Source organism: Acanthaster planci, linkage group LG02 (genome assembly GCF_054643075.1).
Source record: "Acanthaster planci isolate LZ-2023a linkage group LG02, COTS_SCS, whole genome shotgun sequence".
NCBI classification, from domain to species: Eukaryota; Metazoa; Echinodermata; class Asteroidea; order Valvatida; family Acanthasteridae; genus Acanthaster; species Acanthaster planci.
In genome coordinates, this window is record NC_141778.1 from 4,247,761 (window position 1) to 4,271,499 (window position 23,739).

At 42.2% G+C, this 23,739-nt stretch overlaps 2 protein-coding genes across 8 annotated transcripts in view; one reads left to right on the forward strand and one right to left on the reverse strand.

Moving 5' to 3' along the window:
- The first annotated feature begins 256 nt into the window (after positions 1–256).
- LOC110975269 (heterogeneous nuclear ribonucleoprotein A1-like 3) lies at positions 257–18,122 on the forward strand. 7 transcript variants are annotated; one of them, XR_015424440.1, is made up of 10 exons: positions 257–411; positions 2,394–2,648; positions 3,820–3,870; positions 5,104–5,305; positions 6,192–6,389; positions 6,970–7,185; positions 7,546–7,740; positions 13,399–13,489; positions 14,212–14,369; positions 15,440–18,122. XR_015424440.1 is itself a non-coding variant. In XM_022227605.2 (8 exons), exons 1-7 carry the CDS (start codon positions 391–393, stop codon positions 7,704–7,706), a joined length of 1,104 nt encoding a protein of 367 aa, XP_022083297.2. In that variant the 5' UTR covers positions 257–390; the 3' UTR covers positions 7,707–7,740; positions 8,815–10,703. The 7 variants fall into 7 exon arrangements, 4 of the variants coding, with proteins under 4 accessions (XP_022083297.2, XP_022083298.2, XP_086989540.1 ...); XR_015424439.1 differs by having other exon boundaries at positions 14,212–14,347; XR_002597676.2 differs by having other exon boundaries at positions 14,212–14,328.
- Positions 16,284–23,739, reverse strand: part of LOC110975275 (uncharacterized) — a 30,251-nt gene continuing 22,795 nt past the window's right edge. The window contains exons 3-4 of the mRNA XM_022227617.2: positions 20,122–22,353; positions 16,284–19,143 (exon numbers count right to left, since the gene is read on the reverse strand). Of these exons, the coding sequence (XP_022083309.2) occupies positions 18,859–19,143; positions 20,122–22,353 (2,517 nt within the window). The 3' untranslated portion in view covers positions 16,284–18,858. The remainder of the gene's footprint in view (positions 19,144–20,121; positions 22,354–23,739) is intronic.

Consider the following 23,739-nt stretch of genomic DNA (forward strand, 5'->3'; position numbering starts at 1 on the left):
AGGAAACAGCTGAATGGGCTCTAACTGCCGCGTTAACTGTCCCCCCAAACAACCCAAACCCCTCTCTCCATCCATGTCCAGTCACGTTGGCACAATTTTAATATTGTCCTCTGGAAGAGCTAACCCTCTGGAAAGAGAACACCTTCGTGGCAACTTAATTTTTACCGCCAAAGCGTGACGTTAATAAAGTAAGTGTCAATCAATATCAAATGTTGCCGTGTACGCATGCGCCAAGGCTTTGTTTTCCCTCGGCCTCTCAAATCGCACCGCAGGGGCAGGAAATACGCAAGCGCATAGGTTCTGCACTATGCATTCTTTATCGTGTACGCTGTCTTCGTGTTGAGTCGATCGTGTACGTGTACAAAGGAAGACCAGAGTTTTCAAAGCGTCATGAACCGAAACAGAAGCGACGTAAGTAAATTTCTCCTTGCAACTATTACCCAAAAGTTCCCTTGAAAGTGCCAGGTTTTTGTTGGAAGACCTTTCCTGCATACTGTAGACAACGTTAGTGTTATTATGTGAGAGAAAGATCATGCAATAAGAATGTATTTCGTGTGGATTGTGCGCTTGAATTTTTTGTATTATTTGGGCTCTCACGCTGACCACTTGACCACGTGGTGGCACATGTATGATCATAGAGGTAGAAATTCTACCTCCGTGGCAGGATGTACATTCAACTGGATGCTCGGCCATGGGTTGGATTGGATGCCAGAATTGTTTGTGAGGGAAGTCATGGAAGTCGGACAACAGCTTCGAGTTTGAGAGAATTTTCAGTTAACATAACTAGCGTACCTTCTTTCCCGCCCATAATTAGATGACACTCAGTACTACGGAGAATAGACCGGGGCCTATTCTTTTTCGGGGGACTTTTTTGGCCCACCCTAAGCTAGGTCAGAAATTTTCCTTGTTCTGGATCGCCTGAAATAAAAACATACGTCGTCAGGACTAGTTCTGTTTGAAAGATGAAATGTAAGTTTCTTGTAGGCCAAAAAAAGGGGTTCTCAAAAAATTTCTAGAAAAGAAATTTTGGCTGGATATCCGATTCGCACTTCAACATTAGGCTAAAAAATTGTGTAAAATCACGGAAGCCAAAAAAAAGACAAATCTTTACAGGCTGATAGGTCACTGTGTGATTCCAAATACTGTTTCATACTCAATAGTCATATAATAAACTTTTACATCTGTTTAATTAAAGTGACTTGTAGAATTTGTTTTTCAAGAATTGGCTGAAAAGTGAATGCATATATAGTTTTTCCTACTTTCCGATCACGCATTAAGTGCACACAACTCAACTATATGGCCTATATAACATATAACATCAAGACAACTATAAAGACATGGCCTATATGTGACATAATGGGCTTGTCAACTGTGGTGCGGGGATAGTATCATTGGGCCTGGTAGCTCGCTGTACAGCTAAAAAGGTTGAGCCAAAATTTACCCAAGTTCTGCTTTTCAATTCATTGGACTTCTTATTTATGGACTGATTTACTCTAAATTAAGAAATTCTTCATTAGAAAATCAGCTTCTTACAATGGCTCTGGCTGAAAATTGGATTTCTCGCATGGTCACTTTATAGTTGTGAAGGTTTTATTGCTATCCAGAACAAGGAAAAGTGTCACTTTCGTTGATCCTGTAAGTCCAATTAAAAACCTTAGATTTTGAAAATAATTCTGTAATATTTCCAACACACAAGGTAGACTACTGACCACAAATCACTGGAATTTGAGGATTTTTTGTAGCTGCAGTCTAACTGAATAATTTTCGCGATCCATAACTAGGAGATGGCAGTTTAGTCCAAGTAACTTAGATTGTACAAATCGCCTTTTTTAACATTTGGACATGTTCGCGTCCAAGTACCCTTCATAGTCTTTCCCTTCCATTAACCGTAATTGTCCTCAATCCTTCACCTGTCGGAGGACTGAGGACTGTTAGGCTTAATCGTTATCACTCAAAACGGTTTGTACATTGTCGCACCCAAAATCAAAATCCGCAGAAGTCACCCCCCCCCCACAGTCCTGAAAATGTCTAATGTACACACTTAAGGATTCAGTGGGAATCCAAGATTCCAATGGTGGCTCCAAGGTTAACCAACATCTAGGAAGAAAACAGAAATTTTTTGTTCAATATTGAAACACTTTTGATGGCCAAGCTCGCAGTATCCCATCTTCTTTATGTAGCGATTCAAACTGTATGTCAGTGTAGCACTGAGGATGAGGATGTTTTCTTGCCAAAGGTCAGTGGGTCAGGGGTAATGTAACTCAAACAAAATTGTTTCAAGCATAGCCTCAGTACTCATTTTGTGGGATTCAGGTGCATGTGTCAAACAGCAGCCTCAGCACATGTATCTTTGTAACTGATTTCTTTGGGGTATTTTTGGTGTGTTTTGCTAGGAAAAAATGAGGAAACTGTTCCTTGGCGGTCTTCACCGCGACACCAGCGATGACGACATCAGGGACTTCTTCAGCCAGTATGGCACAGTGGAAGACCAGGTGGTAATCCGGAAGCCCAACAAGGAGTCCAAGGGCTTTGGCTTTGTCACCATGTCCACGGTGGAGGAGACGGACAAGGTACTGAGTAAGAACACCAACGGCCGGCAAGAGTTCATGGGCAACAGCGTGGAAGTCAAGAGGGCAGTCCCAAGGGAGGTTTGTATGCAAGTTCTCGCCATTGCTGGGGATTCATTTCTTCTCTCTTAAGTTTGCAAATATGGCTCAAGTTGCTAATCCGAATAATCTTTGATCCTTGACGAGTTGGAGGATTAGGAACTGAAAGTTTTCATATTTTGCTAGTGGGATAGTTGTTGGTTTTCAAAGCTGGTTCTCGGAACAGAAGAACATAATCAGCTTGGGCTTTTTGTACTTTGGCTTTGATTTAAAACTTTCAGGTTTTGTGTATTTAATTTTATTTTTTGGGGGGCGGGGGGAGTCATTTTACTCTAGGAATTTAACCTGAAAGGTTTGAATATGTGCACTGATGCCACCTACCCTAGAAGATAACAGTCTTTGTTAGCAAAAGTCTAATGCAAAATATGAAGCATAAACCCTAACCCCCAGGCGTTGTGATTCGGCTAACAGGACTCGGTAGTACAAAATACAAAATACTATGTAGTAGTCTGAGCCTGAGGGACCTAGCACTGCCTCTGGCTAGGGCACTTCCATTTTTATTCCTACAGATAACAGTAAAGTCCTGCATTCATAGTTTCACAGCACTGTATTGTACGTTGTCTTATCTATTGGATTTTATGGCTTCAGAGAACAATAAGGTCATGTTCTCATGCAAGTGACAGTGCTGTTTGCTACATTTTACTAAGTAGTAATTTTTTGGTATTATTTACATGTAGGGTTAGGGTTAAACTAGTAGAAAAATGTACAATCTGACTTTTTAGTCGGCTATTGAAATAAATCACCATGTGTGGAACTTGAATGATGCATCATGGAACTGAGTTACTGCTGGCAAATCAAGGACAGTGTCTAAACACAGAGTTGCAGATAAATATTGTTTAAATCTTTCTTGGGGTTTGCAAAAATTAGGCTTTTTCCCTTCAACAGAGGTAGCCAAGTGTGGTGTTTGTGCAGTTAGCTGTCGCGTTTTGTAGTCTTTGCACAAAGTTGATTGTGAGTAGCCAAGCTGCTTATGCACTTGCATACCACCTCATACTGCCCCAAAATGTTACTGACTCTTTGCTGTGTGTCACTGCCCCAACCCGCCCCACCCAGCCCCCCGCCCGTGCCCCAGACATTGAGCAGAGAAGTGGAGGTTGGAGGACAGGTTGGTTTGTATGCTCTTGTTGCAATAAACTCTTCATTTCTCACCCAGTCGCAAGGCGGACGGGATGGCGGTGGCGGTGGTGGTGGTGGTAGATGGAGGGTGAGTAATCCCTTTGTGATGTCCCCAGGGGCCTGTTTGGTAGGCCTCTCGCCCCCAGCCTCATGGGTTTGTGAAAACCAATTGTTTGCCAGAAGTAAGCACGGAAAGAAGCCCATTGGAATTACAGCTTGTAAACTTTGAAATGTTGGCATTGTGTGTCACCCACACCTTTGATTAGTTTAGATACCTACTCTTAGTTTTCAGCCTGCCTGCAGACGTCCACTTTGTGGCATAGAAGCTACAATGGTAATATTGACCCTTTCCACTCAAAAAAGTATATGAATGTGCTCGTTGGATCATCATCTACTTAGTATCTTATCCGAGTGTGTTTGGTAATTGTCATGGGAATGTTTGATAAAGTTACACTGTACGGATTTCTTGATGTCTGTTATTACAAAGATCAATTTCAGATGGAGGAATTTTTAAAGATTGCACTCCGGTGCAGACCTTTCCAAACGGGTTCCACACTTAAGACTTCACAAACGGGATATATACTTGACCCAAACAAAGCCTTCAGTGTTGTAATTTGTAACTGAGTTTTTATTAGATTTTACCATACCACTGTCTTCTATGGTAATCCAGTTGTCTTTTTTTCCTAACCAGCCTCCTGCCCCGCCCGCAATGTAACAAGGCACCCTTACATACTATCACTTTATGCAGCCTTTACATTGGAAGTAGTCAGTGAAAGCCATCTGACCATTCACCCAAAACAAAACCAACAAGAGGATGAGAAACCCACTCCTAGGCATTACTGGAAGTAATGTGCAAGCCTCAGGCTTGGCTTTGGCCCTAGTTGTGAGAGCCTTGCATTATACCGGTGCACCTCCTTCCAAGTCCCCCAAGAGATAGTGCTGGGTCTCCCATGATTGATGGAGGGAAAGTGCATAGAAATTGGTTCCCATCAGAAGTTTAAAATACAAAGAACCTGCCATGGGGTCCTTCAAGATTTTGAAAGATTCGGAAAGATCAACACCACAAAGTGAATAGGGAATTGAGTTTAAACAAAGTTAATGGGGAATTGAGTTTAAACAAAGTTGTCTTGAATATGGATGGGACTTGATGGCCATTGAAAAATAATTTTTGCAGACCAGTACTATTTCTAGACCACTTATTTGCCATGTAGCTAACCAGTTTCTGCCGCCCTCCTGACAGTGCTAATTTGCGTTTGTAGTATTCAGCAAAATTTGTAGCTTTAAACCGCTTATTTTCTTTTGTATCGAACCAAATTTACAGGATAGCATGTCCACCAGAGCCGTCAAGAAGATGTACATCGGGAACTTGCCCATGCAGATGTCGGAGCAGGACTTGCAGGATTTCTTTGGTCAGCATGGCACGGTGACCAACGTCAAGATCCCTACGTCGCGGGATACCGGGGAGAGGCAGAAGTATGCCTTTGTGGAGCTGGAGGAAACGGACGCCGTGGACAAGCTTGTCTGTAAGTACAGCGTCCACAGCAAGACGCAGAAAGGTTGGGTGTGCAAGGTGTTCTTTTGCCTTCATCATTGTTCCTTGGACTGTCGATCATTGATCGTAGTTGTGGTTCAGAAAGGTTCAACAGACTTACGTGTATTTATGCATTTAACAGATGTCTTTGGTTTTCACTTAGTAGCAGCACTCTGAATCATTGTGAAAGAGCCCCCTAAAACAATTCCACCTAATGCTAAAAAAAGTCTTATGATTTCTGGTCAGGAGCCAGCTCCAAAAGTAGTATGGCGACGCAGCTTTTTTGTTCTATTTTACCCTCACTTTTATCTCTGGAAATGATGCATGTATAACACGCAATGTCCATCGCCACTACATGCATACATAACGCCGGCCACTACCAACACTAAAATAGACTGGCCCCTGCATGTTTTGTTTAAAAGCATTTCAGCTTGTACCTGTACGCAGGACATAAGACCATCTTGTTTGTCTGAATCTCAGATGTAAATGTATAATACAGAAATGACATCATCTGAAAAGTATGCCCGACTAAATGTATGGGGAACTAGAGGGACTCCTTTACTGTTCACATTACTCAACTGTACCCATCAAAACACGTCAAAATAATGCAGTAGCAGGATTCCAGTCGATTAACCCTAACCCCCAAGGGTGTATGTAAAATCGTATTGAAATTGGAGGATTTGGGAATGTGAGGGTTAAGCAATTTGGCAGCCTTTGGACATCATTTTATACCAAATCAAAAACTTTTTTTTCTGCCATTGTTTAGGTTTGTGGCAATGTGCACGCTGACCAGAAACCGGAGACTTTTTTGGGGGGGGGTTAGGGCCTAACTGCCCTGTTTTCAGAAGTTGTAACTCGTGAAAACTTTCCTCCTGCAGTGCAAGGGGACCATGAATTCAGTGGGTTCAAGTTTTACGTCAAGAAGGCCATGCCACAAGGTGAGCGTGATGGTCGTCGTGGTGGGCGGAGCTACGGCGGTGGTTACGGCAGCGGGGGTGGCAGCTACGGTGGTGGTGGTGGTTTTGGGGGTGGCGGTGGTGGATACAGGAGAAGTGGCGGCCGTGGTGGTGGTGGAGGTGAGTCCTCTCCCAGGTTTCTGTAAATTCGTTGGGGGTAGTGTTGTAGGTTTGAGTTGCCAACTCGGATGCAAGTCACAATTGATTTGACTCGAGACGTTACTGAAAAAAGTGACTCATGACTTGATTTGAATGCAGTTTTTTACATTTACTGACAGTAGTGTTCAAATGAAATCAAAGAGAAAATGCCTCTATGCTAAATAAAAACCCTGTCTGTTTTCATTGTACTGACGATCATCTGAAGTAGCAATGTATTTTATTAAATAGTCAGGGAGACAGGTCAGACCTACCTTTAAGAATATCACATGTGACACTATGAGGTTTTTTGGATGTAGGTACCATGCCAATTATGACCTCAGATAGACTTGGAAAACATAAAGACTTGGGGCTTGTGACTTGACTTGGGGGACATGACTTGGTTTCAATACTTTTGGGAGGATCACTGTGTCTCAAACATTGTTGCTTCATGAATTACAAGTTGTATGAAGGGTTTGTGGTAAAACAGCAAAGTCGCACAACTCATAGACTTTGCAGTTATGAAATTACTTCTGTTGAATTAATATGTTTCTATGATCCAAAGGATTTGGAAGCAGTGGCGGTAGCAGATATGGCAGTGGTGGCAGCAGTTACGGAGGAGGGAGCGGGTATGGCGGATATGGGGGAGGAAACAGCTCCTACAATGGTGACTCGTACGGAAGCGGGGGCAGTAGCTATGACAGCTTCGGTTCCAACTATGGCCAGAGCAGCTCAAGCTACGGACCCATGAAAGGGGGCGGTGGAAGAAGCAACTATGGAGGTGAGTGGCCGCTTTGTAAGAAAATGTGTTGGGCAATGATCTCTACTAAGAAGTGCCAGTAAAGTTGAGCCCACTGTGGGCTGCAGTAAGCAGCCCTCTTGCAGCTGAATTCAGTGAACTCTGACGGGGGGAAGAATATAAGGAATAATTTGTCCCTTGGCTCATAATGTTTGGTGTGCAGAGGATAACGGCCGACAGTGGCTGAACAAACTTGTCTGTCAGACATCCTGCAGTGTCGAGCCCTCCTTAGAAAACTTTCCATCAAAACTTTCCAGCAAGAAGGTCATTTGCTGAAGTTTCTTTGTCTATAGCACTTCTGGCAGAGCTCAATAATTACAAAGCTACATTCTCTCTCAACAGGCGCAAGCAGTTACGGAAGCAGTTATGGAACAGGTAGCTACTCTAACGGCTCAAGTAGCTACGGCACCGGCGGGGGAACCGGTGGCTATGGTGGGGGTAGCACTGGGGGTTATGGCAGCACGGGTGGCGGCGGGGGCAGTTACCGCAGCAACCCGTATTAGACTTTGCCAACCCATCACCAGTTGATTACCTAAGGTAAGTCTGGTTACTAGACTTCTCCCCCCCTTCTGTCAGCCTGAAGTTGGCTGCTATCTACAATGCAGCTTGCTTTTTGACCCCAGTATTGCTTTTCTTCTGTTGAAGTCCAACGGGAAGGGATTTTATTCCCAAATCACCAGTTACGGACTCTTCCAGTATTTGAATTAGTACGAACTGATTGTGGAAGTAAGTCTAAAGAATGGTTCCACCTTGAGAATGACTAAAACTACACGAATTGGGTCAGTCTTGAGTTCCCAACTGAAAGAGGATGTGAACGCGGCTTTGGGATCATTCCTCTCGTTTAAATATTGTCGACTAGCCTTTCTCACCGATGACCAGGTTGTTTACCTTTTTCAGTCAGTGCAGAATATAACTTTGATAGTTACATTTACATGTCTTATACGAAATGGCATAATTAAAATTAACACATTAACATGCGTCATTGAAGGATTCCAAAATACAGTTAACAGAAAATTGATATATGCGAATTCTTTATATTGCTTGGCCCAGAGCAACCAATTTCATACCACTGATTATTGTTTAAGAACACTGTTCAATTTTTTGTGTTGCCGTGATTTTCACAAGTGACTTTTGTCAGCTTTGCGTTGAGACTGATGCTTTGGAACACCTACGATTTAGCGAGAATCAAGCACCTGTTGCAAATGCAGGCAGTGGGTAAAGTGAGGAGGAAGATAAAACGATGAAAGACTTAGACCCAAAACGGAAGCCTTATTTGTAAGTGGACCTGCGGAAAACGTTTAGCCACCACCTTTAGGTGTAAGTTTGGTTTGGTGAAAGTCATTCTTGTGACGTAAGAGACCTCTGACGTTGGGAGATTTAGGACAATGTTGTGCACAGCCTCCTTTTCAAATTTGGGTGTCAGTCAGCAAATGGGTTCACTGTCTCATCTGCTCCCGAGAGCTGTTAGCCGTGCGTCGTTCCAAAACCTTGCGCTTCACTTCTGAATCTCACGCCCACGGCACGTTGTTACTGTTTTACCTACTTGATTTGTTTCTATTTGACCTGCTGATTATTGAGGTCTGTCTTTGCCTTCTTTGTAACGCTATACAGCAGGAGTCTCTCTGTCTCGATCGGCCCCCATCTACTAGGCTGGCTTTGTAGACCTGTTACCCATTGCCTAGGTCTGCCCTGATGAAGGATGTATTTTACCTAGAGACCCTGCGCTGCAGATCTAGGAAGAGTCATTTAGGAGGTTTGGGGATTTACCGCCCGTCTGAGAAAGCTAAGGAATCAACTGTTGAGGTTTTCTTGCCTGAGTAGGGCAGTGTATGTGTCCGACAAGCTGCTTCGTAATGAAAGTTTTTGTCAAAGAGTAGCTGTCAGATACTAGTTTCATTTGAACATTTAATATGTTTTTAAGATATTACCATTTACTTCTGGAGCTTTTTAATTGGTGTAAAGTTTGCACCAATTACGCGGCTTCAAACAGCAGTATCTTAAGTGTATCACAGTTCGGTATCATTCAAGTGCTAGTTAGTGTCTGTACATATATTCAAGCAAAATCCTGTTTCAAATAAAAAATTCCTAGCAAAAACGTTTGATTTTCGAAAGGACATAGTCGTCTGCTCATCCTCTAATGTTAATTTCAGTTTTCTATGAACACTGAAATTTTAATGAGTGGCACTTAGGTGTCACAGGTGCACGTCAGGATTTATTGTGTTTGTAACTATTGCTATTGTACCCTGGATTTGCTACTTTTTAAATGATCTTATCTGGACCCAACACTGGCTTTGGTCACACCGTTATGAGAAGATTTTTGCAAGAGCCAGTAACAGGAAGCTATTGGCAAGCAAAGAACTGGCATCTTCATGCTGAAATGACTCTCACTGAGCATGCATTGCGATGGGTATTTTTAGCTGAGCAGACTATAATTCAAGAATGCAATCTTCGGTTTGCATTATTGGCCACATGAGACTTTTTTCTCGGCAGTATCTTGAAGATGAAGAATATGTTTCATTCCCAGAGGATTTTGGTTTGTTCCGGTGGTCAAAATCGTCATTTTCCTCGGTGCTGATTCTAAAGACTTCTCAGCTGTCAGTCTAAGCAAACCAAAGAAATTCCGTGTTTTTTCTGTTTGCACTGTAGCTTCTGATTCCCCCATTACCAGTTATCAGCCCCTAAGAACGTTTGTAAGTAAATAATGATACTTGTACAATGTATTCTTAGTGCCTGTATTAGTTCTTAAAAGTGGAAGAAAAAATTCTTGGTCTGTTTTAAGCGTACTTGTGATGCTTGTAAATACGAAAATCTTACAGTAAACTTATGAGTTTTGATTCTACATTCACTGGTAGCTTGTTTATAACTTGTTTGGGATCTTTTCACCCATTGCAACTCACAGCAGTTGACAAGTACATGTAGTGCTCGCCGCAGGGCGAAGTGGTGCTTGTTGGGCAATTTGCCTGTGTTGTGTCCAGGCGAGTGCGCGCTTTTCACCATGCGCTCACAGCGTTCTTGCAGAGGGGACAGTGCTTTTGTATGATACGGCGGACAGCTTAAAATGAAGAGTCAAGGGGGAAAATCTGTACAGGCGTCCTACTCCAGTTCTCGTCCATTTGTGTCCCCCCCCCACAAAAGTGTTCAGAAACTTTAAATGGGTGTAGATACGACTGTTCAGTCTCCTTTTTAATTTCTTACCTATAAGGAAGATCAGCTAGCGTGTTTTTGTGTTAGCTGTTTTGTGAACAATGCACCATGCATACACTTGTATTATGTACACAGTGATCCCAGATATTCAGGAGTTCTTGCATTTTTTTCATTTTAACTGTTTTATTTGCGGAATTCATTTTTGGCTAATTTTTTGCTATTGAGTCTAAATATCTATATTTGTATTTCTGGGTTTTAATGTTATCCTAGACTATCATAAGAGCTTTGTTAAGTACGATAAACATCCAATAAATATGTGATCATTTTGAAGACACAGTGAAATAGACAAAGTTCAACCGGCCTTGGAAATACTTCATATGAATGTTACGTTGGTTTTACAAGTGGAGAAAAACTGTTGATGGCAGGGAATTTAATGGGCGGGGGACTTGAGTTCAAGCAGAAATGTGGAATCGGACATTTTCATTTGCACAGCTCGTAAGCCCAACAGTGTTGTGCTCCGGAGTTTGTGGGGTTCCTTACACCAAGGGTCTGCCAACTTGTATAGCTGTGTACACACAAAAGTGGAGTGTGTCAAGTACATGTGCACAGTACTAAAAAGATTCTGCTTCGAGTGCCCTCAGGAAATCAGCCCGTCTGTTGCCATTTCAAGTGACAAGGGCAAAAGTATTTTGAAAATCACATGGGCAGTGGGAGCAATTCTGTCACCAGAAGGCTGAAATCAATCACTTGCACTGCATTGTAGGGAAAAGCCAACATTGCCTCACTCAGCTCTATACAGCAATTCGATATTAACTGCTCTCAATCAGCATGCATTGTCTATGCTTTTATAACCCAAATCCACTTCGGATGCTGCAATCATTCAAAATCTACTTCGTCGGCTTGCATCAATCTCACTTGCTGGATGTCTGCCATCTTGGAAGCACAGTAGCATTTAAAGCGCTGCATACTTACTGAAGCTGACCTGCGAGCAGTATGTGAATCGCTTTCAGTGTTAAAAGGATCACTTTCCTGCAGTGGGAAATATTCATCAGTGGGCCAACTTGCACAGGGCCTAGTTTTACAGTACCGAGTTTCTTAATCTGTGGAGATTACATGTAGCAATCCCAAGAAGCAGCACAAGTGAACTCTATTGACTCATGGCTTACCCAAAGTGTACTCTTGCATGAGGTCATGTGCAGGGGTATACATGTATATACAAGTATGCCTCCCACTGGTTCACAAGCACTTGGCCACGTACATGCAGCTCTCATCAGAATGAGCACAAACCCATAATATCAACCAGCCTAGTGTCAGTTTTCCAAGTGTTTCCCTTGTCATTTTTTATTGGTGGGGGATGGTGGGGAGGTAGAACCGTCCAGAGTCCATTCACGCAACATGTACAGAACTCGGCATAAATGGTAGTGTATACAAATGGAATTATTGTGACTTGTTGAAGCATTCGTATTAGTGACTTATAAAATGTACTTCATATTTCTCAGTGTGGAATACTTAGTTCAGACTGTTTATTAAGAAACTGTTATTGAACTATGAACTATACATCTGGACTACTAGTTTTCTATGTCAAACCTTTAAGTTTGAAACTTTTTCCAGCTTAGTGTCTGAGGTAAGCTAACCGTTTTCTGAGATTCCTATTTTGTGTCCATCATTTTAATGGTGTTTGGGGGGGAAATACAATCATATTGCAGTATTCAAAGGAGTACCACCAATTTGGGAACAGTTGTGCTTGCTATAAACAACTTCTGTCCCGGCTGAAATTTAAATTTTTGTTTCCAGTTTACTTGAAACTGCAGTGAAAGCCTTCATCTACTCAATAATTTTGGCTTGACAACTCTGAAAGAAATTTCGTAATAGACACCAAGATGAAAGTGGTTTATTTTTCTGCTGGTCCAAAGGTGGTTTTCATGGGGGGGGCTTGGGCTTGTTTTCATTGTCGGGGAAGATATGATTCAAGATGAGTCATATGAGAAAGTTTGTTGTCCATTCTTTCGGGGTCCTTTTTACCCTTAAGCGGCATTGCAAGGAAACCTCTTTAATCCCCAGTTTCAAACTTCACAATCGCACATTGACTCATCGGATATAACAGAAAACCAGCACTGACATGACTAGAGCTGGGGTGATTTGTGACAACTCGGCCTCAAGGAGTTGATGTACAATAACTTTCCAGAGTGTTGCCTTAAACGTCTTTGACTTTTGATGAAGCATAGACAAAGCCCAAACAATGTTGTTCCTTTTTATCGTGTTGAGGCTTATTGCTGCAGAGAACAGTTCAGAAATAATGTGTGCGATCCATTCTAAGTGCCATACTTACGCTTGCTCGAAGTTTATTGCTCAGGGTCCATTGCCAGGAATTTGTCAAGCATTTTCACAAAGCCTTTGATCTACTGGTGACAAAGTGTGCTTTAGTTTTGCAATTTTGAAGCTCCCCAAACCTTAGACGAGAGGCCACTTGAAAGTCATTGTCCCTAAAATCCAGGCACTGTCTGTTGCTTTATATGAACTCCAAAGACCATAATTTAAAAATATTGAGGTAGTAGGACTCTCGGCACGAGTGTACAGTGGAGTCTTTTTGAGAAGATTCCTTGGACCAGCTGTATAAAACCTTGAAGACCTACCTGCAGTTCACTGTTTGGCGCTTTACTGTAGAGCATTTTATATACACGTCTCGAGTTGGCTGTACTCTGCATGCACTAGTCCACATTTTTAGCACTTGCGAACTGGAAAAGGTCTAAAACTTCTTGGGGTCTTTGAATTTGGATTCAATGGAATCTGTTATCTGTTAGTTGTATAGTCGACTCTCTTTATAAAGACCAAATTCTGAGAATCCTACTTTCTTGAATTCTTACGTTTTTCTTTGCTTTTCCACTCTTATAACAAAAGTCCTGGTTATAACGAAGTCATTTGTCTGGTCCATACAACTTTGTTGTAACGAGAGTTGACTGTACATGTTCTTGAGAATCTCTATTTAATTATCAGACCCTTTTGTTTCTCTGCACGTTACAAGAACTAATTGTATCCCCTTTTATTGTCCAGGTCCATTACTTTGACAGAGCAGTCATCAATGCTGGAGAAAGACTTGTGCAAGATGCTGATGAAAACCCAAACAGCTTGCTACTGTGTTGAGGTACGAGTTGATGGTGGCAAGGGCCGACAAATTCATTTCTGCTCTTCTGTGCGAAGTTAAATAGACACAGGCCCGGGCTCTTTTCTTTGGATCAGTTGATTTCCTGGTTTTCACTTCACACTCATGCTGTTGAAAATTGGAAAACACTGTACAGAGTATTGTAAAGTTCGGAATTTCCTCTTTTTGTCAAAGTTCAAGTTGCTTGCCTGTAGACACAAGTGTTGAACTGCTAACCATTTGCACAGCAAGAAACCTTTCCCTTTGGGGGAGGGTAGGGTCGGGAAGGGGGGAGGTGTGCCATGCCAGGGTTCAAATTTCTACATTCAACATCTTCACACACAGAGCCACGTTTCAAGATAACTAATCTAGTTGGTAACAACATGAATTTAAGTTGAAATTGTCATTACCTTGACATCAGTCATCTTTTCAATGTTCTGTTGCCCCTGATTCCCCTTTTTTGAGGGGGGGTGGGTCATATTAGTGACTTACACTAGAGACTGTAACCCCACTTACCTGAGTGTCAAGTTATTAGTGCACAGATTAACCCTAACCCCTCTAGGGACCATTGAAATCATTCATCTGCTTGTTGGTTTCAGAATGGTCAGCTCTCTGAATAAACAAGTCCTTTCCAAGTATCCAGGGTCTGAATTGCTCAGCGGTCTAAATAAATCAGTCATTACCAAGCATCTGGGATATGAATGGCTCTTGTGTTTATTTTGCAGGTGTACAATGGCATGTACTAGGAGGGAAAAACTGAGATAATCCTACCCTAGGTGACTGTGGATTAGTCCTGGACTTGCATCCTTCATCATGACAGAGGAAATCATCTATCTTAGGAGGTATTCCCCTTTCTTCACTGTGAGCACATCTGAAGATTTCGGTATAATTAGCGTACATATCGTCATCAACACCACAAAGTAGTACTCGTATAGATGTGTGTGCTGCTTCAGGGCGTATTTCACAGAAATGTGTTATTTTCATTTTCACCAAGTAGCACGTGCTCCGTGAGTTGTTGTTTTCAGGAAATGACTTTTTTCCTTAATTTAAACAGTTAAAATGAGTTTTTACGAGCATCTTCTAGTTAAGTCACATATTTACGGGCGAATTGAATAATTTTTTACTGTTCGAAGTGTTTCTATACATGCTATATTGACAAAACACACGAGTGCTACTTCGTGAAAATGAAAATCGTTCGATTATGCATCACTGTACGATGTGCGCGCGCACACTTGAGTGCTACTTCGTGAAACCGAAATTGTTGTAAACATGGTTTTCACGAAGCATTACGCAAGTACTGTTGAGTGCTGCTTCGTGGTGTTGGTGACGATATAAACTTTTAGGAGATAAACATTTTCCAACAAACACGACAGTGCCCATAGGCTTTATGAACATGTGTAAATACCTGTAGCTCAACAGCTAAATGACAAGGGCTTGAGTCTTGATGTCTGCTTCAGTATTTTGACACAAACTTTAATTCTACCTCGGAAGTAGGAACTCTCTACAGCTTTTACACTACTGCATTACCCCCTTCAAAACAACAGATGTGCGAGACCTGGGTTGAAAAGACCTATTCCGCCCACTAAGTCGTGGTCTTTGGTTGGTATCAATCCCATAGCAAAGTGTGTTTTAAGTGTTAATTCAAAAATGGAGCTGATTTTCGATACAGTATGCGGCACATCAGTACGTGTAGTCGCAGTACAGTACTGGCCATCAGCTTGATTTTTGGAAAATATGGCACACTTTAATTTTAGCTATGGGAGGATGCCATATTTGTTGATATTTGATACCTGCTATAGGTCACATGACTTAGGGTGCAGCCTGTCACAGATGACAAAAAAAGCTTTTTTGCACAATCTTTGTAAAAACAAATTGCTAGCACACAGGTGGATAATAATTTCAAAACTGCTCATTAAAACTTACTTTTTTCTTGATATATGTATATCTTTGCAGGAGAAACCTGTTGATGAACAGCACCCAGTGGCATTAGATGTACAATGTTCTGAACTGTTCAGCTTCTACATTGAAGTCCACGTGCAGCATTTAAGACTTTGTTCATATTGACTCACCAATGCAGAAGTGTAATTTGGTTCGCCGACATTGATCACTTGACCAGCTTTCAGTAGAAAGGTCAACATTCAAGGTCATTACTTGCATTGACCAAAATTGCACATCCAATTTCGAGCATTTTTTTTTTCGTATTTCCACACCAACATTGACTCTCAATACCGTGTTTGACAAATAATGTATAGAATTCAACCAGAAACACTGTAATCTTTGCACAGTTTTTTGTTGATTATTTGAATTACTGACTTAATTTGCTAGGAGCACACATGAACATTTATGCAGTTCTTTTTAAGTTTACAATATCTTACTGCACATTAGTTTTTACTGTGAGTTTTTACATTTGAAGAGTTCAGATGTAAAAACCAGACATCCATTTCCAAAAATCAGCTTGAAAAGATGTGGTCCATTACTTTCTGTGAGGATGTGGATTGCCCATGTCATCGGGTCATGAGACCTTTAATTCAGTTTTGATTCAAAGTATTTCAGATTTTTTTTCTTCTTCAGATGTTTGATTTTCCTCATTTTCGTAAAATAGGTTTTTATCTGCTTTTGCATCATTTGTTTCATGGCATTGTTCTATGATCGAGTAATTTTAAATCTAGTGAAGTCCATTGATCAGTCAAAATCAGTTCCTTAGATTGATAGTTATAACCTAACATAGCTTTGTATGTTTTTGGCCTGGTTTCACAGAATAAGAACAATTTTGAGGACATGTACCTGATTTTCTTTAGTCATTTAAATTAAAGTGTTGAGTAAGGAATACCAACAAATTAAATGAAAACACCAAGTACTGGCTAGAGTTCTAATTGGCCATAACCAATAGGGAGGAACATAAAATTTTCAAATACTCAAAATTGCTTGAAAGGAAATAGACAATTATGTTCAGGCATTCAATTTTTCCTTGGACCAATTACTTTTGCACATAAACATTACAAATGAAGACATTTTAAAAAACAGAAAGCCCCACGAAGTCTCAGACAGTTCAGAATACCCCTTTTTCTGATTTTAAAGTTGCATGTCAGTCCGTAAACAGTATGACTGTAAAAGCAGTTTCCATATGATGGTAATAGTTTAAAACAATAGTTGGCCATCAGTACAAATGTCAAAATAAAATAATTCAGAGTGTTAGAAATCCCACACAGCTATCAGATTGCCAGATAATACACATACTACTAAATACTAAATGAAAATACAACCTATTTAAAATTAACAGTCCCAAAATTCTAAAATTGAAGTAGCACTGAAAAACCAAAAAGATATTTCTGCCCATACAAATTGTAGGCAAAATCAGAGTGGTCTATAGGGGGCATGTTTAGCAACGCTGTCTGGCTTTTCTGTACACAGCAACTGCAACCAAAAGCATTCTGTCAAAGTATCATCTGTGTTCGCTTGTTATGTACATCAGAAGGCCTCATTTATCGGCATTTGAACAGTTAATTAGCCGTTCGGAACGGTGTCTTTAGTAAACAACGCCTTGATCATGACACTCATACCACCAGGAGAACTAGTTTGTATTTACCCTGTGCACACTGTTCTATGTGTTTATGAATCTAAGAGTGACCATGGACTTTGAACGGAAAATAGCCCACCTGTACATGTACCAAAATGAGCAGGGTAGTTATTACCCCAGTCTGTTGACACTGCCGGAATGCTTTATTTGTGAACTTATATTGAGGCTCAAAGATCACAAGGGTTTCCTCAATTCTGTTAACCGTTTAACTAGCCGAGTCCCTTTTGAGGCGCATGCAAAGTGGATGTTGACATAGGCTTTGAGTTTCAACAGAGAAATATATAGCCAAGGTCATTAACCAACAGAGAATGTGTGAAAATGAGTTGGGATCAATATGACAATTGGAAATGTCCAACGTAATCACAAATATCCATAACGTATTAGAAATTGACCTCGGACAGATGCAGGTTTAGTTCGATGCTGGCGCCATACCTATGCTCTAACATTATAACGAACCAAGTTTACTCGTACTTCAGTTTTTAAAGACTTTTAACAGAAACATACTAGCCTTCAAATATTTGAGATTAGTCATGCGATAATGTGCTAAAATTGTCCACCAAATCTGACCGCTTTAAGTTGTAAACTCAAAAACCTCATGAGGCTCTTCCGTAATATAGTTAGGGGTTGAGCACTCATCGTAATGAACATTAGCGCACAAACAATAATTGTTCCGGTTTATTTTCTGTTCATATTTCTAAAAAGGTCTAAGATTGGTTTAATTCACGAGCATACGTTGTGAATATCAAGACAGTGGTTGTTATTTGTAAGACACGATTTGGTTTGATACGTTGTGAATACCAAGACAGTGGTTGTTATTTGTAAGACACGATTTGGTTTGAGACAATGTCGGGGGGAGGTGTTCCTCGGTCCTACATCAGGAATTACATTTTTACAATGCACTTTTCAATGTGTAGGATTTTATGTTCTCCTTAAACTGGCATGTGTGCAATTTTCCCAGAATGTCAAACCGAGTACGTAGAGTCGTACTGGAAAGAACAAACGTTTGGGGTTGGGTTACTTTGTTTTTTACGAATAAAATTGGATATATCGACATTGGAATGGGTTAATGTTTGTTTTTGTTCGTGCCTCAATCATATCGATCATACGCAGTTGACTGTCGTATACCAGATAGAAACTGTTTGACAGAGGAAACTTGGCCACCCATTTGAACGGTTTTGATTGTGAAGTACACGTATTTACTATGAATGTAATCGTCCCTAATGTGCATTCACACCAGTGACGTATCCATCAGCTTTTGGTGTCGGAGGCAAATTCAAAACCAAATGTACGATACGCCACAGATTCCGACCCTACGTGTTGATATTAACGTAGAACGAAATGACTGATCCAATTTCCAAGCCATCAGGTGGTTACCCAATGATGTGGACTCGAGCCTGCCGCCCAGCCTTTCTGGACAGGAAGGTAAGTAGCATATCCACTGGGGGATGGGATGGGGGAAGCAAGTTGCCCCTCCCCAACCCAAGAGGTACCTTGCCAATTTATTTTCTTTTAGTCACTGCTGCCAACACTCCAAACTGTACCACCTTGCTTTGGGAGAAGGGTGGGGATTCATGTACGGATAGGATTTTTTTTAAGAAAAAGCCTCTCATTTTGGTTCTCCTCCCAACTAGAAATCTGGATCTACCACTACTGCAACGTGTTGATGGGTGCCTTCAGCAAAGCAAGACTTCGTAACACTATGGCCCAGACATGAACAAACTGGGAATTTATACTTGGTCTGCAGCTGCAGGACGTCGTGTCCATGTATACCTCTGTACGTTGCTGGGTGCAATCTCTATTGCTTGGTCTTAATTATGCTTAGCTGGACCGCTTTGGAGCTGACCCCTGTCACCAGCGTGCCTGTATCGCTCTCGCCCGCGTCCAGTCCCCGCGCAAGGGCGCACATCTTGCCCAGGCCGTCCCGCCAGAGACACCAGACTCGCCGATTGCAGACAAAGGAGATGCAAACGAGCAGACCTTGGCAAGAATTGAGGAGGATGAAGACGTACCAAAGAGCTGGGACGTCGCTGATGGCAGCGGCAAAGCCAGTGATCCACGTGAAGCCCATCAGGCTTGAGATCTGTCACAAAGAATCGGTACGACATAAGTGTTACGTGTCGTTTAACATTAACATATTGTAACTGTGATAAGGGAACGCCAGTGTAATGTGCTGCTCTGCAAAAATGAACCACAAGTCACCAGTGCCAATGTGACTTCTGTATGTATTTAAAGTGTACGTAGTAGGAACCCTCCACATCTGTCACTGACATTATCAATGTCTAGATCTTCATCAGGATGCTAAATTAAACTTATCACAAAAGATTCTCTTGCTGTGATTACTATTAATGCTAACCGAAACGAAATTGATTGGGAAAATACTCATTTTAACAGAGCAGGTTTCATTTAAGAAGGAACCGATGTTACCACACTCCTTTTTTTAGAGTCTCCAGAAATATATAAGCCTATGAGACATTGAGCCAGAATCGTCTTGACTTTTTCAGTCTGAACACTCCGGTCTGAGGCAATCTTAATCATACATGTGTGAGGTCGTTTTCATGAGTATGTGTACTTCCTGACCTGAGCATTCAACATGGCGATCAGTTTCAGCATACAAAGTTGACCATAGCAGTTTCTTTTTACATGTACTTGAAACTTTGTTCTGAAATGGTCCACCTTTCTGGAAAGGTGCAATCAAGATTGCTGCTTGTTACCTATCGGCGCTGCAAGGCCGACACATAGTTCGGTATGGGTTCATGATTTCAAGATTGAGGTGTTCTGACTATAAGATTTACAATGTCTGCAAGTTGGGTGCTATTAGATTATTTTTTATTGATTAGTTGTTGACCTTTTCAGTTGCAAGCTGATCAATCGAACAGCACCTTTTTTCTGATAAATTTAATATGATTAAGAAGCAAGTGGTCCGTCTTCATTGATTGGTTTTGCTTAAAGTATATTTGCAAGTCGTGTCACCCATTAGCTTTTGGCTACAACACGGTCAGCGCCAAAGTGCCGAGACTGTAACAATTTTTGAAAAAACTTCCTGATAACATCCACCTACCTTTATGTAAATGACCAGTTCTTCCTTCACTTGTTGTATTTCAGATTTACTCTGGACAGCCTTGGTAACACGCTTGGTCTGCCAAATTCCACGGACGGTGAAACTGAACAGGATAACGTTGGCCAATATGACGATCCCAATGGGAACTCCGAACACGACAATGTTGACGTAACCGTTCCCAATCCAGCAGATTTGACTGTTGCCGTACTGAAGGGGAAGATCGGTGCAGTCGCACAGGTGGAGAATCAAGCACGAGAGGGTGATGGCCAAGGGGACGCCCCAGGCAAATGCGGCGGGCAGCAGTACTCCATCGCGACGGTGGCCCTGCTGGACTGCTGATTGTCTAGTTTTTGCAAATGCCCTATGGAGAATGAAAGCCAAAACTCCTGTCCACATGACAGAGACTAGGAAAAAATAATGCGCTAAGACTGCGATGGCAGTACAGATTGCCTCATGTCCAGTCCCCACCCCGATCAGTTGAAAAATAAGCTGGGCCAGAAACAGGGAAATCGTGAAGTTCATGATCGGACTGCTGGTGCGGTTCCTGAGCTCTTTGAAGACGGCGAAGGTCACGAATGTGATGACAGCAGCTAACATGGAAATGCTGTTCCCGACGATGCTCAGAATTTGCTGCACGGGCGAGTACTCGAATAAGGTGAAGAATTGGGTGCGATTGCGCGTCCCGTTCGGCTGATTGAAGGAGCACACCTGGATTTCCCCGTCGGCGGTCTCTATGTACTGCTCCCGATCGAAGACATCCCCTGTCGGAATGTACACCAGGGACGTCGCGTTTTCGGCACTTTGGTGAAACAGGGAACCATTGAAAGTCTCAAGAAGGCAGGAGAGATCCGGATTATCGCAAATTTGGATACTGTAACACCTCCTAAAGCCAGCTGTCACTGCTAGTGATTCATACACCTGACGTTGGATCCTGCCACCAATGGCATACGTTGTATTGCTGTATGCCCAGTGCAATTGGTTTCGATAGAGGCAAGTTTCGTCAATCCAGCGCCCATTGCATCTACTCAGTGTTAAATTCACGCTGTGATAAATTACCTCAATGGACAGGATAGTAGCACCTGGGCACAATGTCTCATCGTCAATCTTCTCGAGTTTAAGACTGAAGGTGAGGAAACTCTCCCAGTCTGTCAAGACCATGAGTGGGTGGACTGTTGGCTGCTTAGTGGAGTTGCAGTTTACATCGGTTACTGCTGGGGACATGGTCGACTGTTGAATATCACTCTGATTGACTCCAATGAGGTCACCCAGGCACATCTTGAACTCGACGTCCTGTGCGAGACCAGACCCTGAAACCGTCAAGTTGCAGGCTGTGATATGTACGTAGACGACTATATCTTGTTCAGATGTTGGTCGGAGTGGGTTTGATTCCCTCACGCACTGGTCGCCGTCGAAGACGTACCCTTTGCCGCAGGACAGCACGCGACACGCAGATAGGAATGGGTCATACACCTCGTTGGCTGGACAGGTCACATGCTGTTCTGAGATCACGACGTCCTGCGTCACCACCTTGACGTTGCCCCCGGACCGGAAGTCGAAGATGATTGACAGCGGAGGCGGAACTGGGGATGGGCCGTACGGAGGTGTCTGGCCTCCGAATAAGACGCTGTAAACGAAGGGATAATACTCGTCGCAGTCAGTGTTTAACAACGAAGGGTTGTTGCACACCAAACAGTGTGGGTTTTTACCAACTGTGTACTTCATCAAAGGGGAGGCTACACTGACTGCAGTGTAGGATTTGCAGGCAACGTCCAGTAAGCTTCCAGGAGGGCATTGATCGATGTAAGTGCCCCCTTCGCCGAGAAAGCACGCTCTTAGGCTGGCACCAGCTATCTGTGGCTGTCGAATCGTAACGCGACATCCCTGGACCTGCTCTACGAGATCCAGCGTGTTCTTGGACGTGGAGTTGGAAAATAGCTGGGTGACGGACGCGTCGGCCGATTCCGACTCACAGCTGACGGCCACGCTCCACGCCTCCAAGTCGGACGTTTTCTCACCCCAGCAGAGAGCGCAGTGCACGTTGGAGTACGGGAAGTCGTTCTTCCGGCCGGAGACCAGGACACGGGACAAGAAGTCGTTCTCGTTGACATTCTCGCAACGTTGGCGTATTTTGCTGTCCTGAGTCGTTTGGTCTAGAGGGCAGGCACCGATGACATAGTATCCCTTTTTGATGTCAGTTCTGGGATCTTCCACGTAGCAAGTGAAATTGTTACGCTGAGCAATGTAAAAGAAAGTGTTATACGCTGAGTAGTGGTAACCCAATAGCCCTGTCCGTGGGCAAATTAACACTACATCCTTTCTATCATCATCTCCATGGTATCATTGGCTCTATACAACCATACAGATTTGTCATAAAAACCATCACGTGCCTTCCAAGTCCAACCTATAAGTCCTTACCCTAGGCTCCATGCAAGTCTCCATGCAGCTGTTCAAATGAAATAACTAAGCGAAGGGAATCCTTTGTCACTCGTATCAGCCGTTATTTTTGACTTGAATAACAGATTGCCTTGGCAATTTGACTTGTGATGGAACTAGCAACCGTTCCCTTGCACGTTTCACTGGAAACGTATTCTGTTTACACCCTTGACATGTGATTTGTTCATTTCAAACAAGACCAAATTTAGGAGATTTCTAGCTTGTTTTCTAATGGTTTTTGCACGATGTCGCCCTTCAATACACGAAATAATTCCTCCATGATACGTTTTGTTTCACCATTTTCAATCGTATTTCCTGCATCCGTTTTATTCTAACTGTCTATTAGAATGAGATCAGATTGCTGCTCTCCAAGCCTCCTTCGCAATAAATGTCGCCCATATAAAACAATAAGGTATGTATATGTTGTTATATTTAATTACAAATTTGAAAATATTCATCAGACAGGTACTAATTTGTCGTGACATTTCAAATTATCACTTTCATTTCTACTCTCAACTTTAAAAAATGATGAGTTAACCTCGCCTTTATTTACAACATGGCCAAATATGTATAAAGTCCATGGGTGAACCACACGTGATGGTACTTCAACCGACCAGGATAAAACAAAACCAGTCACTTTTGATCAACTTTGTCGACGCTTAAAGTGGTGAACACTCTAATTATTGATCACATTGCTGCTTTCCTCTTTGTATCAGTTTGATTTTGTTCAATATCTCTACTGCATTTCAGAACCTTAAGACTGGAGTAATCTATATATTAATAGGCCTACTGATGATCGGAAGATTCTCTTGATCGTAGAGGTATTCGACCATGGAGCAATGATTTGACCTGTAGTAGTAGGTATAAGAGAGTTCGAGACCAACCACTGTGTTTGACCCTGTCTCCACGCTTCATCAACTCAACCCTCCTGTACTACATCGGTCGGCCCCATTCAAACGCAGGGGGGGGGGAGACTTTCCACACACACATTGACCTTTGACACGCGGGGGACTTTCCATACACACACATGACCATTCACACGCGGGGGACTTTCCACAAACAACTCGTGACCCACCGGGACTTCCCCAATTTTGCAACCGCCTTAAGTAAAGGTGTATTTAATAAAAATATGTCACATCAAACATACAGGGCTTTAAGAAAAAAAGGGGAAAAAATAAAATGTAT

What these genes read in the sequence shown, in the direction of transcription:
- LOC110975269 (XM_022227605.2), top strand. Translation starts at nt 391, where the DNA reads ATGAACCGAAACAGAAGCGAC. An exon ending in AGAGGGCAGTCCCAAGGGAG is followed by an intron (nt 2,649 to 3,819) that starts GTTTGTATGCAA and finishes TTTCTCACCCAG; the next exon opens with TCGCAAGGCGGACGGGATGG. An exon ending in GTGGTGGTGGTAGATGGAGG is followed by an intron (nt 3,871 to 5,103) that starts GTGAGTAATCCC and finishes CCAAATTTACAG; the next exon opens with GATAGCATGTCCACCAGAGC.